The sequence below is a fragment of the Aythya marila genome (assembly GCF_965140915.1).
Source record: "Aythya marila genome assembly, chromosome: Z".
NCBI classification, from domain to species: domain Eukaryota; kingdom Metazoa; phylum Chordata; class Aves; order Anseriformes; family Anatidae; genus Aythya; species Aythya marila.
The window spans coordinates 63,571,027-63,595,803 of NC_139080.1; the positions used below are offsets into that span (position 1 = coordinate 63,571,027).

General features: G+C 38.9%; 1 protein-coding gene across 4 annotated transcripts in view; it reads right to left on the reverse strand.

Annotated features, from left to right (window-relative positions):
* Nucleotides 1-479: 479 nt before the first annotated feature.
* The window catches only part of GRAMD2B (GRAM domain containing 2B), a 42,735-nt gene continuing 18,437 nt past the window's right edge, over nucleotides 480-24,777 (reverse strand). For 2 of the 4 annotated variants that reach the window (XM_082784247.1, XM_082784249.1), the window contains exons 2-14: nucleotides 21,207-21,329; nucleotides 19,155-19,242; nucleotides 18,794-18,860; nucleotides 17,714-17,817; nucleotides 12,075-12,170; nucleotides 10,987-11,058; nucleotides 10,785-10,865; nucleotides 9,999-10,110; nucleotides 8,188-8,310; nucleotides 7,963-8,050; nucleotides 7,391-7,492; nucleotides 5,356-5,449; nucleotides 480-1,694 (exon numbers count right to left, since the gene is read on the reverse strand). In XM_082784247.1, coding sequence (XP_082640373.1) covers nucleotides 1,653-1,694; nucleotides 5,356-5,449; nucleotides 7,391-7,492; nucleotides 7,963-8,050; nucleotides 8,188-8,310; nucleotides 9,999-10,110; nucleotides 10,785-10,865; nucleotides 10,987-11,058; nucleotides 12,075-12,170; nucleotides 17,714-17,817; nucleotides 18,794-18,860; nucleotides 19,155-19,242; nucleotides 21,207-21,329 — 1,192 coding nt within the window. In that variant the 3' untranslated portion in view covers nucleotides 480-1,652. Of the gene's footprint in view, nucleotides 1,695-5,355; nucleotides 5,450-7,390; nucleotides 7,493-7,962; nucleotides 8,054-8,187; nucleotides 8,311-9,998; nucleotides 10,111-10,784; nucleotides 10,866-10,986; nucleotides 11,059-12,074; nucleotides 12,171-17,713; nucleotides 17,818-18,793; nucleotides 18,861-19,154; nucleotides 19,243-21,206; nucleotides 21,330-24,777 lie in introns of all 4 variants that reach the window. The other 2 variants (XM_082784246.1, XM_082784248.1) reach the window with 1 other exon arrangement.

Below are 24,777 nucleotides of genomic sequence, written 5' to 3' on the forward strand. Positions count from 1 at the left end.
GAAAATTATTAATATTTCCTTACAAGAGGTAACTGAAATGTGAGAGGTTCCATTTGAACAACAGAAGTTCTTTACTGCTCAGGTGACAGCACCGGTATAGGCTGCCCACAGATGTTGTGGTCTTCCTCCTTGGAGATATTTAAAAGCCACCTGGACGTGGTCCTGGGCAACCTGCTTGAGCATGGAGATGACCTCCAGAGGTCCATGCCAACCACTCTATGCTACTGCAATTCCTACACATGCTGGGGGGGCAATTTTCTTCTACTTGTTTTGTCTTCCCACACGGGGAAGACCTTGGGTAAGACTGAGTAAGTGGAAGCACACAGGCAGGATACAATTCCTTGGTACTTGGTACTACATTCTGCATGAACTTTGTGTGGTGAGGTATGAGCCTACTCAGATCATAAGCCTCGTGTTTGACTAAAACTGATGGATGGAATTGGGATGATCCAAATTATAGTACTGAGGCGTTTGTTTTTTTAAAAATTTATTTAAACAAAGTAAGGTACATTTCACAGAAATGGTCATAAAATGCATAGCATATATAAACAATACTGTTACTTTACATATACTAGTTGTTATTATTTTAAGTATTGCTTTTTTAAAACCAACCAGCCTGCTTGATGAATCAGAAAGCTAAAAAAAGTTATCCCCACTTCAGGACACTGGATAAAATAATGATATGACAAAGCAGATGTTCACTTCTTCATTCAGTCTACTGGAATTATTTTTATTGCTGCTTTACTAATTTGTCAGTTTCTGTTATGTGGAAACATGGCATCCCTGGAGTCACATACCAAGACAAGACTTCTATCAACTGGAAGATGAATTGCACTTGCTCAGACAACCAAGACTCCATGCAACCACAAGGAAAGGTGACTGAGGTCTTCACGTTGATTAACTTAATGGACAGAGACTTTATGTGTGGACAGAAAAATCATCATTTTTTCGAAGTTGTGCAGACTTGTCACACCCATACTGCTGTTCATAAGCAACTTGATTGTAAGTTGGCAAGTCCATACATATTTCAAGCTTTACTTTGATGTAAAATTAATGCCCGGTAGAAACAGACCTTACCCTCAGCATTAATGCAATGTGGAATTGAGCCTATTTACAGCACCTTAGAGCCTGAGCACACATAAAACATTCAGAACTTCATAAAATCAAATCCAGAGGTGTCTGTTTTTTGATCTTTGGGATGCAAGGGCAGAAAAAAAACCAGCACTGATTCATTACACAGCTGCATGTCAGATACCAACTCATTCACACAACACTTCAGAATATGAATTATAACTGAAATTCTTCCCATTCATACTTACATGACAATAGACAGAAAATAAATGCTGAGGTAACAGGAGTTGCACCGGGTTTGCACTGGTATAAGGAAGTCTAAAATCAAACAAGCTGTAAAATTCATTAATTGCTTCACACAGAATAGAGAAGGAAAAAAACTCTTATTTTCAAAACATACAGATACATGTATTTGCTCAAGAATAGAACGACTTTCTGTATTGTGACATAAGCTTTACAGTAGTTTAACCTTGGCTTGGACTGAAAACAAAGAAGTTTGAACTCTGGCCAGCGGAGCTCCTTTGGAACTGTTTGTCAAGTGAAACAAATGAAGGCTCAGGCAGTCCAAGAACATCAACATTTTATTCACCGTCTTCAAGTAGTTTTTGTAAGTTGTTCTGTATCTAAAAAAGACAAAAATTAACTGGGCAACAAGAAGTGTTATACTGCATTTTTAATAAAAATCTAGACATTCTTCAATATACTTTCTGTGTGCCTGTTAATTCTGCCACAGCTATTTATACCACTGGTATTCATGTTAAGTGTTTCTGCACTAGTCAGAGGAACATCTAGATATGATCAGCCAGCAGCAAACCTAGCTGACCAACTGAAATCAGGCTGATAAAACTATCTCCTCCTCCCATGGATTCTCTTCTTCATTAGGTCTGAGAAAACAACAGAACAAAACCAGAGCTAGAAAGAATGGACAAGAAATGCAATTATTTTGAACTTGATCAAAATCTACTAAAAGCCTCAGACTTACAAGTCGCAGCTTCTAGGTTTCAGTGGGTAATTGAAAGAGCTTTATAACAGCTTCAGCTATATAGACTGCTGATGTGCACAGAAAAATAAAGTTTTCCAAACAAAAGCAGTCATGTCCCATGTTCCAGATTTAGTGTACTGATTGTGGGATACATTCTGTCAATTACACTGAAGGCAATTCAAGTCAGTCACATCCTCAAGATTACTTATGCAGATCAATTTTACACAGCCTATTTATCTACCTTCCATCTCACTGTCTTTAAAAGCAGGAAAGGGGGAATACACTGGGACACACCCTATCCACACACGTCCTATACATCTTAGTAGTCACCGGCCAGATTTAGTCACAGCTACTTTCAGACTTTATTTTGAGGATCAGTTTGAGGAGACATTGTACTTCCTGTTCTAGATACCACTTCTTAATCCTACCTCGTGATCTTCTGGCCCAGAAGCACACCTTTTCCAAGAACAGTAAGAAGCAGGTAGTTTTATAAGAGCCTTACACATGAATTTCCATTCATCAAGCTACATTAGAATAAGGGAACGAGTAACATCAGGACACATTTTCCCTTCCCTTCTATCCTAACAGACATGGTGCATTTTTTAACAACTTGTTAAAAACATTAAAAAACAAAACAAAACAAAAAACAAAGCAAACTTCCACTAGGCCATGGAAATTTTGTGACTCCAAGTATGAAGTGGAACTGGTAAAAATCACAGGGTTGCATTGAAAAAGTCATTGCAACATACTTTTGTGCTTAATATTTGCTAACTGAAGAGTAATTTTTAGATTTTAACCTAGTTTCTGCAATGTATCTTACAATGCTGCAGTCCCACAGGAAGGGAGGGGAAGAGATGAGAATTTGCACAGAAATTTTTATGCTAGTTTTGCTTCTGAAGCCAGCTGCAGTCAATTACTAGCACTTTTCACCAAGACATAAAACAAAGAAGCGAACAAACAAACCCCAGTTGAACAGCTACAGAAACTTTGCTAGGAGGACATGGAGCTATTAGACTTCCACCAGTTTTGCAGTACATGAGTAGGGTCAAACACTGTTCTAACAACTGCTGATCTGGGTTAGGGACGTGGTGATATGCAGCTGCAGGCAACGCTCAGCTTGTATGAGAAGCAAGTAATAGTGTCTTGAGTATTTTGCAAAGACAAAGTAAGGCTTCAATTCTGCAGGCACTAACTGAAAAAAGCACATGACTTAAGACTCTAATTCAGGACAGAGGGTCACTTCTCCGGGAATAGCTGAATGCTCTGACCACCCGGCTGCCTTTTACCATGGCTCCTAGCTCAGACTATATAAGGGACTGTGAAAGTGCCTAGGCCTGCTACAAAAGACTGGCTGGCTTCCCACTGAAATGAAATGAGGTCTCCCATGAACCATCTCGCCAGCTGAAAGCCTGCCCCGGACAGCTGGAAGGCAGTAACCTCTAAAATGGCCTAATATGGCTAAAGATTGTAACTAGTAATCATCTGGTAAGCATTTTTCTCTTGTATTCGTAATGCCATCATCCAGAGCATACAAAGGGGTTATGCTGGTATTACTCTAGATTTCTACAGACAAGGGGGTGGCCGTGTGTGGGGGAAAATCTGATTTTGGCAGAGGCTCTATGAATCCTATGCCACACAGGTAACAGTGATATTATATAAACGTAGCTTTAAGCTATTTGGGAAACCTACTTTGGGGATAAAAAGGCACTGAAAGACTTTGGCAAACACCCAGTTTTAGAACAGAGGCAAAAGTATTCCATGTGACTTAAGCATGTAGGAATTTCAGAAAGTTTTGTTTTCACTAATCATTTTTTTCTGTGTTCGGTGAGTGATACTGACTTCTTCCCAATATACATGTTTCATATGCTTATACTAGGCATAGGTGTCAAGATTTTGGTGGTGGTAGTGTGTACTGCAGGGTGACCTCTGTGAAGAGAGGCTGCGGCTGTCCCACGTTAAATGCAGCCATTCCAGCTGACTCCAGTGGACCCACCTCAGGACACTGCTGAGCCCAGCAGAAAAGTTGTTTGCACCTCTGGGCAAGTACATTTAATACATGGCAAAGGCACCAGACAGAGAGAGTAGGAAAGAAAGAGTCCGAAACAACACAGGGAACATCAAGGCTGGAGGAGGGGGTGGAGGAGGGAAAGGAGAAGAGGAAGGGTGGAGGTGCCCCAGTGGCAGAGCAGATATCCACACTGCAGCTCGTGGAGAGCCCATGGCAGAGCAAGTAGGTATTTCCTGAAGGTACTGCTGCCCTTGGACGAGCCTACTCTGGAGCAGGGGGAAAATGAAACAAAGGAGTGGCAGAGACAAAACTGCCTATGCACCAACTGTAACCCCCCACTGATCCCCAAGAACAGCTCGGGGCAGGGAGGGAGGAGTCAGGAGTGAAGATGAGCCTGGGATAGAGGGGTTAAAAAGTGATGTTCTAGCATTTGTCTTGGTTTCTTGCTACCCAAATCTATTTTAAACAGCAATAACTTACTCTGATTTTCCACAAGTTGAGTCTTTTTTGCCTGCAGTAGTAGTCTGTTTCGCGATTTCCCTGTCTTTATTTTGACCCACAGACTTTCTCATCCTATTTTCTTCCCCAGTCCTGCTGAGGAGGGGGAGTGAGAGAGCAGCTGAAATGAGGGGTCTGACTGCTGCCCAAAGTTAACCCACCACAACACCTAAAGTGGAAATAAGGCCTCCCCACCCACTCTTGTTTTGCATAGGATTCCAATTTCAGCAAGGGCATTTAGTCTTGCAATTAGAGAATGGTAAAGTGTAAAGGTCATATACAGGGAATTACACAGCTGGTGAAGCAGCATTTGTGTTACTGAAGAGAAACAGGCAGATTCTAGCCATTCTGTATAAGGAGGATGACTATTTGTGAATGCCAGCATGTTTTTTGTTTGTTTTTTTAAATCAAAAATACAAAAATGCAAACAAAAGCTACAGAAAAGGATCTCCTGTTAAAGAAATTGCCTGCTAATTTTGAACAAATCCTTAGCCCCAGTGGACAAAGGAAAAAAAAAAATCAAGATCCATATATGTAATAATCACCTCCTGAAGTGTCTGGTTTACTAGTGTTCTTTATCGTGGGTCTCAACTCTAGACAAAACACTTTATATATACTAACGCATGTACTTGGGCTAACTTATGATAGAGAAAACCTCAGACTTTTGTCTACTAAACATGCCAGTTCTGTGTACCAAACCTGGGAGTGACTTGACATTTTCAAAATAACAGACTATAGAAATTCAGCAAGAACCTGATTAATATATCAGCATTTGCATCACATCGTATGAATTTACCTTTTCCAATTTTATAAGATTGGCAGTTAATTCATCACAGAGGGCATCAGCATTAATTTGCAGATGAGATCCCAAACCTTGGCGCACTGGATGGCTGTCAAACAGAATGAAGAATTCAGTATAATGGAAGTGAAAAAGTAGAAAACAGAACTGAAAGACACATAGATAGAAATACTTTGAATGGTAACATTGTGAACTGTACTTGTTTACAGAAGCAAAGGCCTAAGCCACTTTTGTACTCTTGACTGCATTCTTTGTATTGTCTCATTCCTCAGAAGCTTGGATGAAAACTTTACAGCTATTTCCACTAGAAGTTAGAGTTGCATAAGTTCTGTGCCTTGTGACTTAGAGGAAACCAAAAAGCCCAGCCTATTGACATGGTTGAAGTGCACATTAGGTCATCCTGTATCTTGTACTGTTTTATATCAGAATGACAGAAAACAGGACCTTCCTGTTTAAGAGTGCTTCTGAAGAGGGGAAAGTATCCTGCTAATCAAAATGTGCCAGAAGTGGGAAAATGTTTTTTAACATTGCCTACTATTTGGTAAATTTACCCTTCTCCTTGTATTATTGGTGAAATACAGATTCACAGCCTTTTTATAGGATAAAGCCTTTTTAATACAGCCAAATACAGCCTTTTTAAGATAAAGAACCACTTCCTTTATATTCCTTTTTTTCAAGGACATAAATCAATCTTCTAGCACAAGCATGCCTGTCATGCTGTTTTCCACAGAACACACATGAAAGCAGCTGGATCCTAAGCATAAGCGTCATCGTTCAGCATGACCAAGATTGCATTGTCAGTGACATATTTGTCATGGAGGGGTTGTCAAAGAAAGCTGAGTTAACAAGCAACCACACTCAAGGATTTGCTACAAGTCTGAAACACTTTGCAGACAGTTCCATCCAGCCTGGTACAGCTGTCTTGAATTTTATTTTCTTCTGTTTTTCAGGTGGTGCTTCTCTAGTTGTCAGCGTTCCTAACTGTGTGTCACTGCAGGCTTTGCAGTGAGATTTACAAATGACTTTAAGTCATGTTTCTCAGAGAAGCTCAGAAAAAAAAATCCATTGTAAGCAGGGGAGAAGTTAATGCAAAATAAGCTCATAGCATTCTTAGCGTACAGCTGAACTGCCTTCTGTCCTAAGAGAAGAATCGGAAACTACAATGACATACTGCCATGGTGCATGCCCCTGAACTGCCTGTCCATTTGTTGTTTACAGATTTCCTGTGCATGCAACATGGATAAAAAAATAACATCAGGGGTAGATCACATTCATGACTTTGGTTCTTCCATAGCTATGGAATAAAATTACTGAAGAATTGCTAGGAGAATTCTAATAAAAGATCAGCAGTCCTGCACTAGTCCTTCCCTAAACTTATCATGCAATAACAGCACGTTTTCTATTTTTATATAGTTTGAGTATTTTTTACATGCTACCAGGAAACATGATTTGATGACTATCTTTCTACTTTATATAGAGAGCAGTCCTTGAACCCTTTTCCTATGGCATATCTTTTTGCCATTCCTCTTCAAATAAACAAAGAATGCTTCCTGGTTGCAGTTTTTACTATTATTACTATTATTTATTTTAGCAGGACAGGACATCAGTTTCTAAAGAGGATCTGGGCAGCCCAAAGCTTTGGAAAACATCCTACAAACAAATCAGATGTATTAGTCCAAACACTATGAAATACCTTCTGTCATCTTAGGCTAATACTATGACATTAAGACTGAAGTCATAGCTTTTTAAGAGAATCATCAATCCGGAAAGAATTTCTCTTTAGCCGTTTACACTTAAGTTACTCACAGCTATCTGAAACATGCTGAAAGTAATATTACTTAATGCAAGTGTAATATGTCATGATAACCCTTGAACAGAAACCTGTGAGATGAGGTTTGTGCAGATACAAGAACTACAGTACACAAAGAATCCCAAGGGCACTGCAATATCACAGGAGTTTCAGAAGAAAACAGATTGAAGCACTGGAAAAAAAATATTTTTTAAATTAAAGTAGCTACAGAGTGTATCTTACTCTTTAACATGTGAATCAAAGGATGTGATGGAAATAAGACGTTCCTCCAGGACGTTGATTTTGTATCTCATGTAGAAGGTAGAAAATATTAAAACACAGACACTGTAAGAGAGAAAAATAAGGTACATTAGTTAAGTTTGTATGAACATGGAAACTTCAGAAGTACCTGAAAAAATTAATATTAAAAGGCAATTAAATCATTATTTGTACATGTTGAATAATAATGGCATCTTTTAAAAATCTTTTAAGTTTCTAAAACTCAGGAATACCCAACCAATGGCACTCAGACAGATCTGAAAGTCTATTCCTTTAGTATGGCTTTGATAAATGCCCCATAAAATGAACTTGCAAGTTGTTAAACTCCAGCGTTTCCTGAACCAAAACATCCTTTACTTTTATAAGTAAAAGGCACATTAAATAGGTCTGCCCTGGCATTTCTATTTCTGAGAAAGATAAAGGCCAAAATTCACAACAATTTCCTCCTTTTCAAGCAAAGCTTAGAAGATACTAATCTATGTATGCATAAGAAAATCCAAGTATTTTGACAATCTTTATATTAATTGTTTACGTACAGAACTGCATAAAATATAAGTATGTGGTTCAGCGATAAGAGCTTCTGGGACTTCATTTTGTGGAAGAATCTGAAAGCTTCAGAGTGACCTGCTAGGAAAAGAACAAAGCATTATTTTGATCAAAACACAGCAGGGTACACAAATGGTGTTCTGAAGCATGCAACAGACAATATAAGTTACATAACTTAACTAACTCCAACTGAAGATCTGCCCTTAATTCCTTACCATTTCGAAGGCTGTTTCTGGCTTTTCCATCAGGTACGTGTTTGCTGTGTGCATCTGAACGGGCAGACTTTGCTTCGGTCTTTGAAACTTTCAAGTGAGTCTGTGTCTCGACGACATGATAATCTGTCAAAAGCAATATTTTGAATAAAGCCAAAATATGAAGTCAAAGGAAACTATTAGTATCTTAGGTTTATCAAGAAACAGGAGGATTTTAACAAGCATTTCTGGACATGGATAGAAAGCAGCAGTTGGTTTACTGTCCTTAAAACAGTTTGCATAATAATTAACATAATGACAAAACAGAAAGAAGCAACTGGACAGGAAGAAGATTGTGTATGGTAAATTTACATTTCCAGATCCTTTGAGAGATCGCAGCCCATGCAAGCTCCACAGATGATCAATGAATTTCCAGTCAGAAGATTAAACAGACCCAGAAGTAATCTCTCAAAAGGACTGAATATACTGTAGTGATGATTCCAAATTACTTTAATAGCAATTTCAAATGGAGATAAAACATTGTTACTTTAAAAGGGAAGACTATAGCTCCCTTTCCTGCCTTTTTTTTTTTTTTTTTTTTTTTCCTCTAATTGCAGATGATATCTTGAGTGAGATAGGACAGAAAAATCATGTCTCACACAGATTTGCTCATGTTTTAATTGTACATTCTGGACTGATCTAATGATACCAAGAAACAGAATCACAAAGGCCCCTCAAACGATTTTCCTTTAATTCCTGGTGATTCTTTAACTGGATATTGCTTTTTTTCTGCTGTGTAAAAGAAAATTGAAAGGTTTGAAGTAGTTATCAGCTTTAAGGAAGAAAGACAGCAAGTTAGATCATTATTCAGAATCATTCACACTGCAAGTAATGACACTAAAATTTCTGCTCCACAAACACCAAATAATTAAAAATACACACACACTAAATACGAAAGCAAATAACCTCAAATTGTACTACTGAACAAAACTGACATCGGAAGAAAGAAAAGTTAAATAAAACTAACCCAACTGAAAACTGCTATTAAAAATATGTATTTATAATGTTTCATTTCAAAGTAAAGGTAAAAATTTCTAATTATACAAATTCACTGAAGTCCAGATGGAACCAGGAATAAAAATTGAACAAAACCACATTAATATGTGGTTATAATATGTGGATATAATATTAATTACTATTAATATAGTAATTGCATAGCAGACTAATACCCTAGATTTTGCTGTTAATAACATGCAGCATGTGCCACATTAAATGAATTCTGCAATATTTATGAACTTATGTTCATAAAACTATAAAACTAGGGTTTAAAAAAAAGGAAAACTATTTCAAAAATAATTTTTTTTTTGTTGACCAAAAGCCTGTGAATGACAGAGCACATAATCTTTATTCGTATAATTATACACGTAAGACATTACTGTGTAACCTGAACAACTTCAAAATAGTTCACTAAAAAAAAAAAGAAAAAAAAGAAGAAAAAAACAACAAAAGAGAAGAATAAAGGACAAACATCTCCCAAGTTGTAGGTCTGGTAGCATAACTGATAGGGGGTATAGGGAGCAGACAATGCATGCAACTGGAGGCAGTAGTGATAAATCAAGTCTGATGCTTACGAAGTCATTTCTTAACTCATGGGATGACAACAGGATATAATAATGGAAACCCAGTTATTGTGACTTGGAGGAAGACCTTAGATAAAAAGGACTCCACGGGACTGTGAAGAACATAGATACACCTCCACATGGGAAGGGGATTGCAGAAGCAAAACTGAGAGCTAAGCTCTATCCATTTTCTTGGGGCCCCACAATCCCACTCACCTTGAAAGCACTCAAGCTCTGGGGTCTGTGAGCCTGTGCTACTGGACTCCTCCATCTCTTGTCTTCGTTGCTGCACTATTCTATCCAGATCAGAATAGTCCTCATTGAAATCCTGATGGAAAAAGAATCACAGCAACATTCAGCCCTGTTCTAAGTCTAATTGGTCTTACTTCCTCTGACCTCCCTTTAGAAACCGAATAAGCAATTACAGACTTAAAACTGTCTGACCAGGAACAATTTTTGATACCAAGATGTTAAGATCAATGTCAGCAAAATAAGCCCCTTATCACCAGAATTTAAGCCTCATTTCCTGCCTTTGTTTAAGTGAAGTGATTAAGCCTGTCAGCAAAAGAAATGCTATTAGACAAACACTGAAGTCTAGAACAGGCATTACTAGTTAGAATCTGGTCATCGCATGTGGCTAACACAAACCTTTCAGTTGTCTGAGCTGGTTCAACAAAGGAAGAATTGCAACAAGAAACACTTCAAAAATAGTTAATGGCAGAGGAAGTGGCAACTCTACGTTAGTACTGAGAGTTGTGAAATCTGTCAGCTAGAGAGAAATATATAGGGCATACGCACCTAATCAGATCAAACTGCACCTTTGCTAATCATTTCCATCACTTCTTAATGTTAAATTAAGAATGTTAAATAATGTTTCTGAAGCTTAGAAGCCTCAGAAACAGATGTCACAAATTCCTTTGGTTTCCTTCCCTCAGAATTTATAAGTAGGACTTGCAGTGAACAGTGCCATGCAACAAAAGAACAAACACTGAAGCTGTTTACCAGGGTCAGAGTTGTAGGACGATCAGCCCTGAAGCTGTTTTCAGCAGAAGATGGATTGGAACTGTTGCCCATACTTGTATCCTGAAAAAAAGCAGCAGTTTTAACAAGGAACACATTTAGCAACTGCCTAGCATTTAAAAGCAGTAAAGCAGTAATAATGAACACAAAGCTACATACTGTTTTCATTCCCATTAGTACTTACCCCAAGATGTCTACAGATAGATTTTAATAGCTTGTAGGTGGTATCTCTGGAGAGTAAGGACACAAACATGTACTGAAAAACAAAATTTCCAAAACTGTTTGAGAAAAGACACACAGTACAAGCTTCCTTTCATCTAACTAAAAATGGTAGGTGGTTTTGTTGATCACATAACTATTTTAAAGAACCTTCATATAGCAGGGAAAAAGTCTGCACTTTCTAAACCTATGAACTGAGGTTAATCACATCGAACACAGAACAGGCACAGAAAATTCACCATGTTCTGCTGCAGGAACCGGAGTATAGCCCAGATCTATTATTCAAAACAAATTTTCTTCTTTGTTTTAAAGACTTTGCATACTGTGTTATCCCTAAATAAAAAAAAAAAAAAAAAAAAAAGAGAAAAAAAAAGCTCATTCTTTGTACATTCTCCCCTGATGTCCACAAAACTATTCTGTGGTGAAAATGGGTCATTTCTAAAGCTGCTGATAGGACGGATAATCACATTTTCTACTGATTGATGCAATTACTACAGAGAATTACTGGGAGAAACTGTATTTTGTTGCAGCTAGGGTGTTGCTGATCAGATGAGTCACCCTAATAAATGTAGGAATACTGTAAAGAGCTGCCAACAAGGTAGATAACCCTCCCTGCATGCACATTCTGACCCAATTGTTTTAGTTCCCCCAGTGCCACTACAGAGCAGTCTCAGAGAATGAGGAATGACAGATTACAAGCAACAAGTTGCAACTAGAGATTCCCTTTCTCTTCTCCTCATCAAGCTAAATATAATTTTGTTTGCTGCAGGTCCAAAGAAAAAAGACAGGAAGTTAGCAGGAGGGAAAAGATTGTCTTTGCCTGTCAACAGAGAGGAGGCAGAAGCTCAAATTATCCCCTAAGAAACCAGATCCTCCAGGGTCAAAACTCTAAATGGTGACAGTTTACCAATTCTTCTAGCTGTTTAAATGACCTGGCACCTTCAAGAATCCCTCATGGTATTACTGCCTGTAAATAGTGAGGGCAAGAAAGCAAGAAAAACATGAAAAGGAAAGCAGTGGGGTATGAGAGTGTTGTTCTCTACCAGTACTTACTCTATCTGTGACTGTTGCTATGATCAGAGCATTTGGCACAAGAAGGGCAGTTTTGGTTTTCTTCAGAAGTGTCACTGAGAGCACAGGTATGCTAATCTGAAACAAGACCATTGTAGTGTTAGTCCCAATACATGCACACAAATCTGCATACACAAGGAGACAGTCTACCAATTGCAATAAATCAGATCTTCAGTGCTCTACACATAAAGATTTATCTGCTACATCCCTGATTATTAACAACTCATTTGGGCAGGTATGGTTTCAGAACAACGCTATTTCTTAACTATTTCTATTTTGATCAGATGCTAGTCCAGGCTTTTGCTCCTGTTTTCTTTTTCTTATTCCTTCCAGCTCTTAAAAAACTACAGGTTTAGTTCACTGTAGATCTGCAGAACAAACTAGTCTTAAAGTTAGTCTTCCTGTTTAGGAAAAAAAACAAACAAACACATTTCAGAACACATCAAACAAGAGCCTTGTTGAAGAATGAACCTATAACTCTTCACCACTTACTTTACAGACCCCTTAATTTGCAACAAGCAACTGAGTAAACAGCTTGTCCTTCGGTATCACTGAAAAATTCAATACCCACATACCTACTGTCTCATTTAAATTGATTCTTGTGTGTACCATCCAAACTTCAACGTTTATGTTGAACAGTTCTCAATTTTGCCTCATTTGCATTTATATCCAACTGCATTAGTGATATGCCTGCTAAGTTTCAGAGTATTTCGATTCGGATATTCTTTATGGGGTCTTGTAAACCTCATGTAACACAGGACTGAATAACTGGTTTGAATTGCTGTTGAAAAGCCTAGAGCTTAGGGAGTTAGACAAATATACCAATCCAGGATACACAAGAATAGACTACTCTTTCTGTTAAGAATTCCTTTGCTTCAACTACCTGAGAAATTCAGAATTAAAATTGTCCAAAGATTGATTAAGGAGTGATCAGAACACCAAAATGAAAACATCAGTTCAGGAGAATTAAGTTAACTCTGTGCAGTTTCATAAAACCTTGTTAGCTTTTTTTCAGAATAACAAATGCAAAGCAACATCAAGTCGTGAAATGAAAAATTATCATTTGTTTCAGATAAAAAAAATGCCCTTGTATACATTTATCTGGATGCAAGATTTCCAGACAGTGTTTAAGCACAGCTAATCACTTCCATGATTGTCATCTAACGGCCAGAAGGTCACTCTGGGCTGCTGCAGGAGCTGGGACTGGAGCGGCTTCAGGAGTTGGGACTGGAGCGGCTGCAGGAGCTGGGACTGGAGCAGCTTCAGGAGCTGGGACTGGAGCGGCTGCAGAGTCCACCGTAGGGGTCACAGTGGCCGTTGGATCTGTCACGGGACTTGGAGTGGCCGCAGGGTCTGTCACTAAGTTGATAGCAGTATCCATGGCAGCTCGATAGGCATGAGTCAGGCCCCAGCATGTTACAATGATTTGTGTTACTTTGGAACTTCCCGAATCGTGACACCTTTTATTCAAGCATTCTGCCAGTTTTTGAGGATTTTGCACTTGTTCAGGGGTGAATTTCCAAAACACTGGGGGTGCCAACTGGTCTAGATGCCTGCCCATATCCTCCCATACTCCCTGCCACCCACAACTATACTGCCTCCGGGCAGATCTCCGGATGAGCTTCCTAAGTAGTTGTTTAACTTTAAGCAGAACCTGAAGTGCATTCAGGAGGCAGAACAACAGGACTATGCTGGTCTGAGTATCCCAAGGATATTCAATATCTTGGAGAGCTATTGTAATAAACTCGGAGGATAAGAGGGTGGTGAAGGAGGAAGGGAGAGTGATCAAGGAGGGTACAGGGGTGGTGAAGGAGAAAGGGAGAGTGATCAAGTAAGAAAAATTATCTTCCCCTTTCCCCTCCACAGATTGACTCCCTAATGAAAAAAGGCAACAGATACAATTGCTAATAGTTTCCAAAATACAGTTTCCAAAGTATAGAATCGAAGATGTTACTGAGTACAAATACCAGGTTAGAGTCATGGCCAGATATTTCATCATCTCATAAGCCACTGATACAACACACAGTACCATAATGGTCTGAAACCAGGGCCCGGAGAGGATAAACAACATGACAGAGAGCACATACGGAAAATAACGTGCTATAATACTCAATTTGGAAAACAGGCGCAGCACAGTTGAGATTAAAGCAATCAGCATTATGACAAGTGACTATTAAGCAGGTCTAATACTTATACCAATTTTAGTTTAACACACTCTGGTCAGATCTGCCGTTATCTCAACCTTTCGTGCCCCACGTTGGGCGCCAAAAAGACTGTCGTGGTTTAACCCGGCTGGCAGCTAAACACCACGCAGCCGTTCGCTCACCCTCCCCCCTCCCTCTCTGGGACGGGGGAGAGAAATGGAAAGTGAAGCCCGTGAGTTGAGATAAAGACAGTTTAATAAGACAGGAAAATAATAATAATAATAATAATAATAATACAATGATGATAATAGTACTACTAATAATAATATGTACAAACAAGTGATGCACAATGCAATTGCTCACCACCCGCTGACCGATGCCCAGCTTAACCCCGAGCAGTCCGGCCCCCTCCCCCCGGCTAGCCACCCCTATATATTGTTTAGCATGACGTCAGATGGTATGGAATACCCCTTTGGCTAGTTTGGGTCAGCTGTCCTGGGTCTGTCCCCTCCCAGCTCTTACTGCACCCCCAGCCTGCCTGTTGGCAGGACAGAGCAAAAGTCTGAGATGTCCTTGGCTTGGTGTAAGCACTGCTCTGCAACAATTAAAGCATCGGGGTGTTATCAGCACTCTTCTCATCCTAAGCCAAAACACAGCATTCCACCAGCTACTAGGAAGAAAATTAATTCTGTTCTAACTGAAACCAGGACAATTACTCAGTAATTTAGTTTCATTTAAAAAATCTGTGCTAGAGGGGAAGGGGTAAGGGGGTAAGACTACCAAAACAAAACCCAATTTCTGTAATTTCATATTTTTAGGCCTAGGCCCATAAGACTGGACATCATTTTTCTATCAGTTCTTGATATGTCAAGTCTATTTGCCCTGCTTCAGAGGTCAAGTCTTTTGAAAAGCAGTTATTAAGCAGGTACTCCACTATACTCTTTCTTGAAGTGGATATTTTCTTGTTCCACAAAGTTTTTGTAACACTTTCATTCCAAAAACTCTTTTTCTGGGTGGAAAGAAGGGAGTAGCTATGATGCGTGTTTGACTGGAAAAAAAACAACTGCCACGTAGTCAGAAAAGAATTTGCATCACTTTTAAAAAGCAAACAAAGCCAAACTAAACAAAATCCAAAAACAATACAGATTTTCCAGCAGTAATTCTGCTAACAGTAATAATAAAAAAAATGTGTTTTAGAAGTTTTTGAATTGGTTCAGTCCACCTCAAAGATCTTTAAATAAGAGATGTTAATGGCATTCTGCTGCATGCAATTTTGATGGATAATGTTACTGTAATCAAGACTAAAGAGTACTTAAGTGGGATTAAGTACTTGCTTACTGCACTCTTACTTCAGCATTAGATTAAAATGGGAAAATCACTGCAAAGTATTTTATTTCTGTCTGGAGCAATAATTCTTTCATGAAACAAAGTTTTCCTGCAGGCATCTTGGAAAGCAACTAAAACACTATGATGATGCTTAGCTCCAGGAAAGACCGCAGGCCCATACATATAGGCAAAACAGAATGACGTGGAAAGAGCGAAGTCTTTCAATGCCTATTAAGTCCTGCGGAAGGAATCTGTTTTTCAAACATGCGAAGTGTTTGTATTGCAGATTCAAGTCTCCTGACCTGCATAGCTATTTTACCCACCAAAGATTTTAACAAAGATTCTGTAGGTAGAAAACTCGTGTTGAAAAATTAAATAGAACATGTAGACTTGCTACTTCTCAAAACAGATGGGTTCTGAATAAGTTTAGATAGTTCCAAGCAATAGAGATCTTGCATCTTGGCAACTGTGTCAGTATGCGTGACTGCTATGAAGGTGGTTCTTCCTGTCAGGCTTGATTTCCTCCTCCCTTTTTTACATTATTCTTCATTATATCCCTGATTTCCCTGTTGTTTTGTTGGTGGTATTACTAAAAGTCAGTGCATGCTCTACGTGACTGAACCTAGCTTTAAAGTGTGTGTGTTGCGGGGGCTGAGGAAGACAGACGGAAGTGAATGATCAGGCCCATCTCTTTCACTCTTCATTTTTTCCCCTCAATATTTTCTAAAAAATATTCTACAAACATTATTTTCTAGTACTACATGATTATCATTTTGCACCTTTTTAAAGGTCTTCCAGTTCTACTTGGCAGACTCTTACTAGGTTTTAGTCATATACATTTAGCTTAGCTTGAATTTTAGAAAGCTGTCCCTCAGCTTGGAATAGACCCATGCACATTTCATTTGTGCTGAGCAGGAAATTACTTACACAGTGACTTTAATTTTAATGACAGGATAGGTGCTACTAACTATGAATGAAAAGAGTAAATGATGAGCTAGTGCCCAACCCTTTGTTAATTTTGATTTCCTTGTAGTGCTACACAGCTTTCACTAACATGCACCCTATCCACATTAACATACTACCTATAACTAATACATCAACTAGGGAACAACCATAGCTCAGTTCTTGGGCCAAGCAGTAATATGCAATCAGCCATGAAGTCACTCTCAGCAGTGTGTTAATCATTTTAATCATTTTGTAAACCTATTCTACCGTCATAAAAGCCATTTCAAAGACATACTGTGTTCCATCACAACATTTGACAGAAGAGAAATAAGATATTGCAACTACTAAACTGGTTTCAGCACCTAAATTCACTGAGAAGGGGCTGGATCTGAATAGGAAATAATTCAAGGAAGTACTTGAGAAAGAAGGAAGCAAAAATCAAGCTGTTTTCCAATAAAAGCTCAAAGACAGAGCAGAGATTACATAAACAAAGAAAAAGACCCCCAAACCTCCAAACCAATAAAAACAGATCACACTTCCTCTTGGACACAGTTTTTGATCTGTATAAATAACATTTGCCACAGGGGCCATCCTAAAACCTTATGTGGGTCATATCTATATCGAGGAAGGAGTAAATGATGAACTAGTAAATTAGGATCTTCCCAATTGTTCATGTCCTATTTCTGTTCTTCACATTAGACTCACAAGTAAAAACCTTGCAGGCTGTTTTTTCTTTCCTACTCGTCTGTTCATGCAAAACCAGAAGGATCAGCTAGAAGAGCCCCTTTGCCACTCCACTCTGAAGACAGGTTTAGTTTCTTCTTTAACTGTCTGTTACTGAGCATGCTTGATCCTTCCCTTCATTTCCCCAATGTAGTCCTTAAACTTTTCAACCTTGCCTCCTCCTCCTCTTTTTCAAGTGTTTTCAAACCCAAAAGACACATTTTTGTACAGTTTCTGTTAAGTCAGCTTGGCATCATTACATTTCATATCCTTTCCTTTCTTCTTTTTTTTTTTTTTTTTTTTTTTTCCGTACAGGAAATACTTGACAGACACTCATTGCTAGAGTGATTTTTGGGCTTAGATTGTGAACAGTCCATGTATCCAGTCTGTGTTTTCTAGCCTTACATAATAGATTGAATTTCTAGTGATGACCAAATTCCTAAGGAACAGCATTACTATTTCATACATAATGATTTTACAAACCTTAGTGTCTTTACCAAAAACCTTGGAATGGAAGCAAATCCAGTTTTCAGAAAGGAATAGCTTTCCTTGGTACAGAATTTCTTTCTGCAGAGCACAGGTAAAACCTAAAACACAAAGATATTCTATAACATTTAAGGTAGCCACAACCCACACTAAAACTCTGGCATCTTTTTTTTTCTCTTTTTTTTTTTTTTTCAAGCCATAATTTGTTTGGCTATATGTCTTTTGATAAACATTGTCAAACCCTGAAATATTCAAAAAGTTTTAAGAATATAAAGAAGCTCAGAAGATTTCACAAACCTAAATTTAATTCAAAACATCTGAAAGAAGACTGAAATGCGTAACTTGGCTCCCATAAGCCAAGAATCTTTTCTGAAAGAGTACCAGCTAGGCTCCTACAAAATTTTAGACTAGCTTTCTGTAACTGTATTATGTAAATATAAAAAGCATAAATTAAATGTTTTAACTTTAAAATCTTGTAGGTCGTCAACAGTTGTCTGGACCAGATGACCAACAGAGGTAGAACACATGAAAATAATCCTGCTTTTACTTCACAGCCACTGAGCAAAGCAATTCTCATTCATGAACTGCTATCCTTGTATTCCTTTCAAGAAACATTTGCTCTTCATCTCTATGTAGAATTCTCTTGTTAAAACTATCACAGGAAACAGCAGAATCTTTTAAGTCTTCCTCCTAACAGTGCTTTTAAATTTCAGAGCACCATCAAAAAGAAAGGCCCAAGCACCTGACTGGTGCTGTCTCAATTAGGCAGTGCCTTTAGTGAGGGAGCTTCAGTACTAAAAAATGTTGCACTAGGTTACTCTGTAAAGAAGTGCAAAGTAAACTACAACTCCAAAACATGCCCAACACCTGAAGAATAAAGAAATTATGTTTTGCAAACACCCACTGCATTATGTTTTGGAAACGCCCACTGCATGCAGGTGAAGGCCTCGAAGCTACAGGCAGCTGTAGTTTAAGGATTTTAAAATGTAGGTAGTGCCTTTTATATGCTGCCACAGTTGGCAGGTAACAAGAGTATTTTGGTCCACAGCCGGCAGTGACAAGGGTCTTAATACTTACTTTGTTTCAGTGGCTCATCAATGGGAACATCCAGAAACAGCTTATGAAAGTGTGCATTTGCCTTCAGCTAAAAAACAAAAAGCCCCACCACCAAAGATACATGCCTTATTAGATATTCTTATGATCAAGTGACCCATTCCACTGCATATTCTCCCAGTACCTTCTCATTTTGCCCATTTGCTTTTAGTAAATCCTCACTTTCGCTATGTGGTTATAAAATCATTACCCTACACAGATGAATAAAGGAAGCTGTATTCTTATACAACTGTGAACTATAATACTAGTAAACAAGGGTGCTCTTGTGGCAGTTATGCATTTATTCTTACTAGTCATAAACAAAGAAGTCCATCCTCTGCCCTACCTGATTTGAGGCACGTTTTTTCCTTTCAATCTTGGAATCATTCTTGATATCTGTTGTCAGGACTGGACTATCCGAACTGCTTTTTGCCCTGAAAAAAAAAAGAAGGCATGTGAGATACTTGATCTCATTTCATGTGTCTTTGTAAGTTATCAACAGGACATGCTTGTCTACAAAACACATTAATCCTCCAGTAACAATTATCCAATTCTTCAAGGACTGTACAGCAATGAAGAGGAGTCTGTCTTAGTCTTAAACCATGACAGTCCTCACTGAAGGTCTTTTTTTAATTTGGAAGGAATATTCTAAATTACTAACTGTAACAAAAAAAAAAAAAAAAAAAAAAAGAAAAAGGCATTTTTACAAACTTAATCAGTGTATAGCTCCACATTTGTTTGTTTCTGGTCAACACATAAAATACTAAGCATGTTACTTAGTAATGTAAGAAAAATAAGGCAAAACATAGTAGTAGAGCATGCAAGGCTAGAACTGAGGTCTCCAATAAATGGAGTTATGATTGACAGTTGTATACAAAATTGTTCCTGTACACCTTTAGCCACCCACACTGGAAAAAGAGAAAACAACTATTTCTGAGTTGTTGGGTTTTTAGAATGAATATAGAGGAAAATCTCTGAGGATGAATGTGAAAATACGTTCTGTTTGTTTTAAACAGGAGAAATTAATTACATGAACTGTTTAGAAAAACAAAACTAGAGGTGGGATAACACTGCAGAAATGAGAAAGAGAACATTATCCCTGAGCTACACTGCATGCAGAAATGCATAAACAGGCTATAAAAGAAGTTAGATCTTTTTAGAGGTCTTCAGATGCAGACTGGTGAAGATCAGCAGGAAGGATAAAACACAATACAGCAACTTTGCTGAATGACTGGAAGAATGTGTTGTGCTGAGCAATGCTAATACCATCGGGAAAAAAAGGTGCTACAAGTTTCCACTACCGCACTGCATCTTGCATGGTAAATCTTCCATCTTCACTATTTCCTAAACTTGTGAGGTTCAGGGTTTCCAGTCAAAACTGTAAGGCTTTCTCCTGAAAAGGAGAGAATCCCCATAGGTACTAGAGGTATAGCTAGCTTTTGCACTGGCTGCTCAGTTGAGAGTGAAAGGGATGCAAAATCTGTATTTAAGTCCACCATGTGGTGGACTTCTGCTTGTGAAACTGACTGTGAAAGTGATGTAACCAGCAGAGGCACTGAAGAGTGCAATGTATTTGTTGTGGTTTAACCCGGCAGGCAGCTAAACACCACACAGCCGTTCGCTCACCATCCCCCCTCGCTCTCTGGGATGGGGGAGAGAAATTGGAAAGTGAAGCCCGTGAGTTGAGATGAAGACAGTTTATTAAGACAGAAAAAAATAATAATAATAACAATAAAGATGATAATAGTACTACTTCTAATAATGTGTACAAACAAGTGATGCACAATGCAATTGCTCACCACCCATTGACTGATGCCCAGTCTAACCCCGAGCAGTCCGGCCCTCCCACCCTGGCTAGCCACCCCTATATATTGTTCATCATGACCCCATAAGGTATGGAATACTCCTTTGGCCAGTTTGGGTCAGCTGTCCACGGTCTGTCCCCTCCCAGCTCCTGCTGCACCCCCAGCCTGCCCGTTGGCAGGACAGAGCAAGAAGCTGAAATGTCCTTGGCTTGGTGTAAGCACTGCTCTGCAACACTTAAAACACTGGGGTGTTATCAGCACTCTTCTCATCCTAAGCCAAAACGTAGCACTCTACCAGCTACTAGGAAGAAAGTTAACTCTGTCCTAACTGAAACCAGGACAGTATTTTTCCCTAGAACAGGAAAACTGAGACACAGCCCAAAAGTTCATATTCCCACTCTTCTGGCCGCTTCGGGGGAATGACGTATCAGACCCTGGACGTAGGCTCTGATCCCTGTTTACTCACGTCGTGTGCAAGGTAACCCACAACCGAGATGTCTGATGAATCTCGCCGTTCAGTTTAGCTTCTTGAATAGATGGTAAACATTCCGATTATCTCACTAGCAGAAACCTGACAATGCTCCTGACATTACCTAGCAACATCAACTTTCTTCCGGTCATCAAAATGTTCCACTTCACCAGTAGGAGTCTGAAGCAACAGAGTAGGTGATTTTCCTGGCTTTCTTCTTTCATCTGTTCCATTTTCTCCATCTGAACTGCAGAGGGGGAAAAAAAAAAAGAAAGCAATGTGTTTTGCAGGATTCATAACAATGTCAAATGCCACTTCAACATGTTGACATTATTGCATATACTAAAGAACAAAATTATGACATATTTTGCACTGAGGTCCTGGAAAGTGTTCATCTACTGACTTGACAGTATTATACATCTGAACAGGTATGAGCTCCCGTACTGGAATTTCAGCAATGAGTAGAGCCTCAATAAACTGAAATACTGCCAAGGATATTTCAGTGCTTATAACATTTGCAGCTCTAGCTTCCTTTCCAAAGATAACGTGCCGTTTTGGAAAAATGCATTCCATGTTCAGTACTTAGAGTCAATGACTAATGGAAATTGATTTGATTGGCACTTTGGGAGAAAAACATCCTGCATAACAATACGCAGTGCTTAACAGAGAATTGGTGGTTCCATGTTCCAAGAGGAAGCTGGATCCTATTTTGCCTCTTTACCTTTTCCATGAGAATTGACTGGCATGGTTTTCACAAATGAAGGGTCCTCTCAAAGTGTCAAAAGCACTGACTTTACCAAGGCAAAACTTCTGTCACAGTGTGCTGTCCTTTCAGGGCACATGGCACTGCCTCACAAACACAGACTAAGCAACGAGAGTAAGTGCTAACAGATGTGTCATCAAAACACATCAAAGCACTTTCTCAGAATCCCCTTTTAATCATTTTCAAATACAATTTTTCCTCTAGATTTTCTTGAAATAAACATCATTAATAGCAGAGTATGAAGAACGGCAATACTTTAAAATAAGACATCACATGTATGGACATACAGACACACACACCCTCTTTTGGCAGACGAATGCCTCAGCAAGATTATAGGATGATATCCACATTAAAGACAGACAAACTATGTTGCCCATTAACTAAATGCCTGGTCTGAATGAGCCCATTTACAGAAGTCTTCCATTGCAGTTTTTAATTTCTGCAATTTTACAGCAACAACACAGCCACTGCCATTAAGGGACAATGTCATGACAACAAACAATTTATTCTTCCTACTAAGACAAAAGTTTTGCTGACACAGGTTTCCAGAGTAATTTAATTTGCTTTTAATAAGGGCATAATAAAATCCATTGCTTAGATTATACTTTGGTAAAAAAAAAGGTCAGAAGACACTCCTCACATGGTCTTAGTGGAGATCTAGTGAGTTCAGTAATATCCTACTTCACAGCTACACTGGGGTTAAAGCAACAGGACCAAAGCCAGGCAAATTTTGCCTTGCTGGTCCCGGGATTTGTTCTCAAGGGGTCTTAAACTTACATACAGCAATTATTCCCCTTCCTAATCCTTCCCCACCACTTACCCCTCCCCACAACAGGGGCACTGAATTGACACACACTAAGTCACATTTTTATATACTTGAAAAGGTTACAGGACTAATAAAAATCTATGAGGAAAAAAAGAAATAGTTTCCCTGTTGCTTCACTCCTGGATTGGCCCTGCCTGATCATCAGGCACCAGCTTTAGTCTCAGCCAATATAAACTAGAATTAAATGGGGTGATTTTAAGTGGAATGCAGTCTTTGGCCTGAAAAACCCAAATAAAGAGATTTTACATCATTTGAGATTTTAAATGGATGGACCTGTCAAGCCTACACAGCAAAAACTTGCAAATCCTACAAAATGTCTTAGCTAAGGTCTCGCTATCTGTTATTTTTCTGTTCCCCAAATTTGTAGGATTCAAGGAAGGCCAGAGAATACCAGTCATTAATGCTACGAGGAACAAGGTGAGGCAAATTTGTCGGGTTCAATCCCACCTGTGTTTGAGAAGAGCAGTGCAGCATGGAAAATCCCATGTGAATAAGGCTATGACACAGTGATATTCTTAAGAGGTAGCTGCTTGAGCCTAGAGCCTGACCAGCATCCTTCATCACTGCCAAGGACAGCTGGCCTTTCTGACCTGGCAATGCTCCTGGCAGGTCAGAGCAGCCTGTGTCACACCCACAGTTGCCTCCAAAACATCTCGAAGGTGAGGAGACTCAACCTCCTAAACACATGTGGCTGGTAGTAGCAATTGGGTACATTCCTACCAGCCGACAGTCTTGCTGTATCAATCCTTCACCCCTCTCCCGTGTGCCCACTTCAAAAACTATGTAAGGATTTGTCCTCATATTTCTGATATTTGTAGCTCCACAAAGCAGCTGATTCCCTAATAGCTATTTTTAAAATATCAGAAGAATCTTATTTTAGTTGACCTTCTGGAGAAGGCAAGATCATAGGTATGACCTAAAAAGCAGCACACTATCTTTCGTCAAGCCACAAGCAAATTAAAGCACTCCTTACATTTTTCACATCTAAGTCTGGATTCATAAATGCTTGCTGAAAAGACCATGGAAGTCAGCAATCCGTGCAAAAATGAAGATCAAGGGCACTTAAGAAATCATATGGTGCTTAATACAACTGTTGTTGTAAATGAATACATGCAAATATCAGAGCAAAGCATGTAAACTTTGAAACACTGGACTTTGCTGATATGAAAATAAACATTTTTCAAATTGAACGTGTATCGTAGACTTGATACTACTACTAAACCTATTTAAAATAACAGCCGAAAGAAAAAAGTTGTCTCCAGCGTAAAGGAAGTTTGTCACAGGGAGTATTTTCAAACCCCAGGGCTTGTGCTTACTATGGGATCATAACTTTGCTTAGATATGAGGATAAAATAAACACTAGTTATAAGCAGTGTAGTTAAACTCCTTGTAAAAATGTCTCTTTTAAAAACATACACCAGTAACTGACATAGGTAGTTTAAGATTAAATCACATAAAAGGGAAAACGGGAAGAAATAAATTAACCAAGGCAAACAGACAAAGTTTCATTCTACTGAAGCGCTCAGAGGTACGCTATCAGTCGCTGTATTTCAAAAGTCAGAGGAACTTCACCTCGTCTGCTTTGAATTGTTTCTGTGAAACAAAAGCTTTCTGACAGACTGGTGTATCAAGCTCTTGGCACTACAGGAAGCTTTCTGAACTTCAAGTGCTTTTCTTGCTTGGAGCTAATCTTCCACAGCACCTGGAAAATTCAGAACTCCTACGAAAATGTGCTGTGTCCCATTAATTCAGTGGGAATTTTTCAAGAAATCAAGAATTAAAGATAGAATGTATTTTTTTCCCTGTCCTTTTCAAAACTCGTTAGAACAAGAAACACTTAACAGAGTAATATAAGAGATGTGGTAATAGGCCACAGTTTGGAAAGCAAGCCTTAAGGAATAACCCAGAACAATTGCTGTTTTTAAAAGCCAGATACAGTCTTACCAAACACTCCTCAGACATATGTAAAAGACCTCAAAAACTTGAGGACTGTTTAGTGGTTACTGTCTTCCAAATGCCCACATCCACACACACCTGTGCACAAAGCTTCCTCAGATCTGTCACAAAGACAACCCTGGGCTACTTGGTCTGTGTGATAACAGGTCT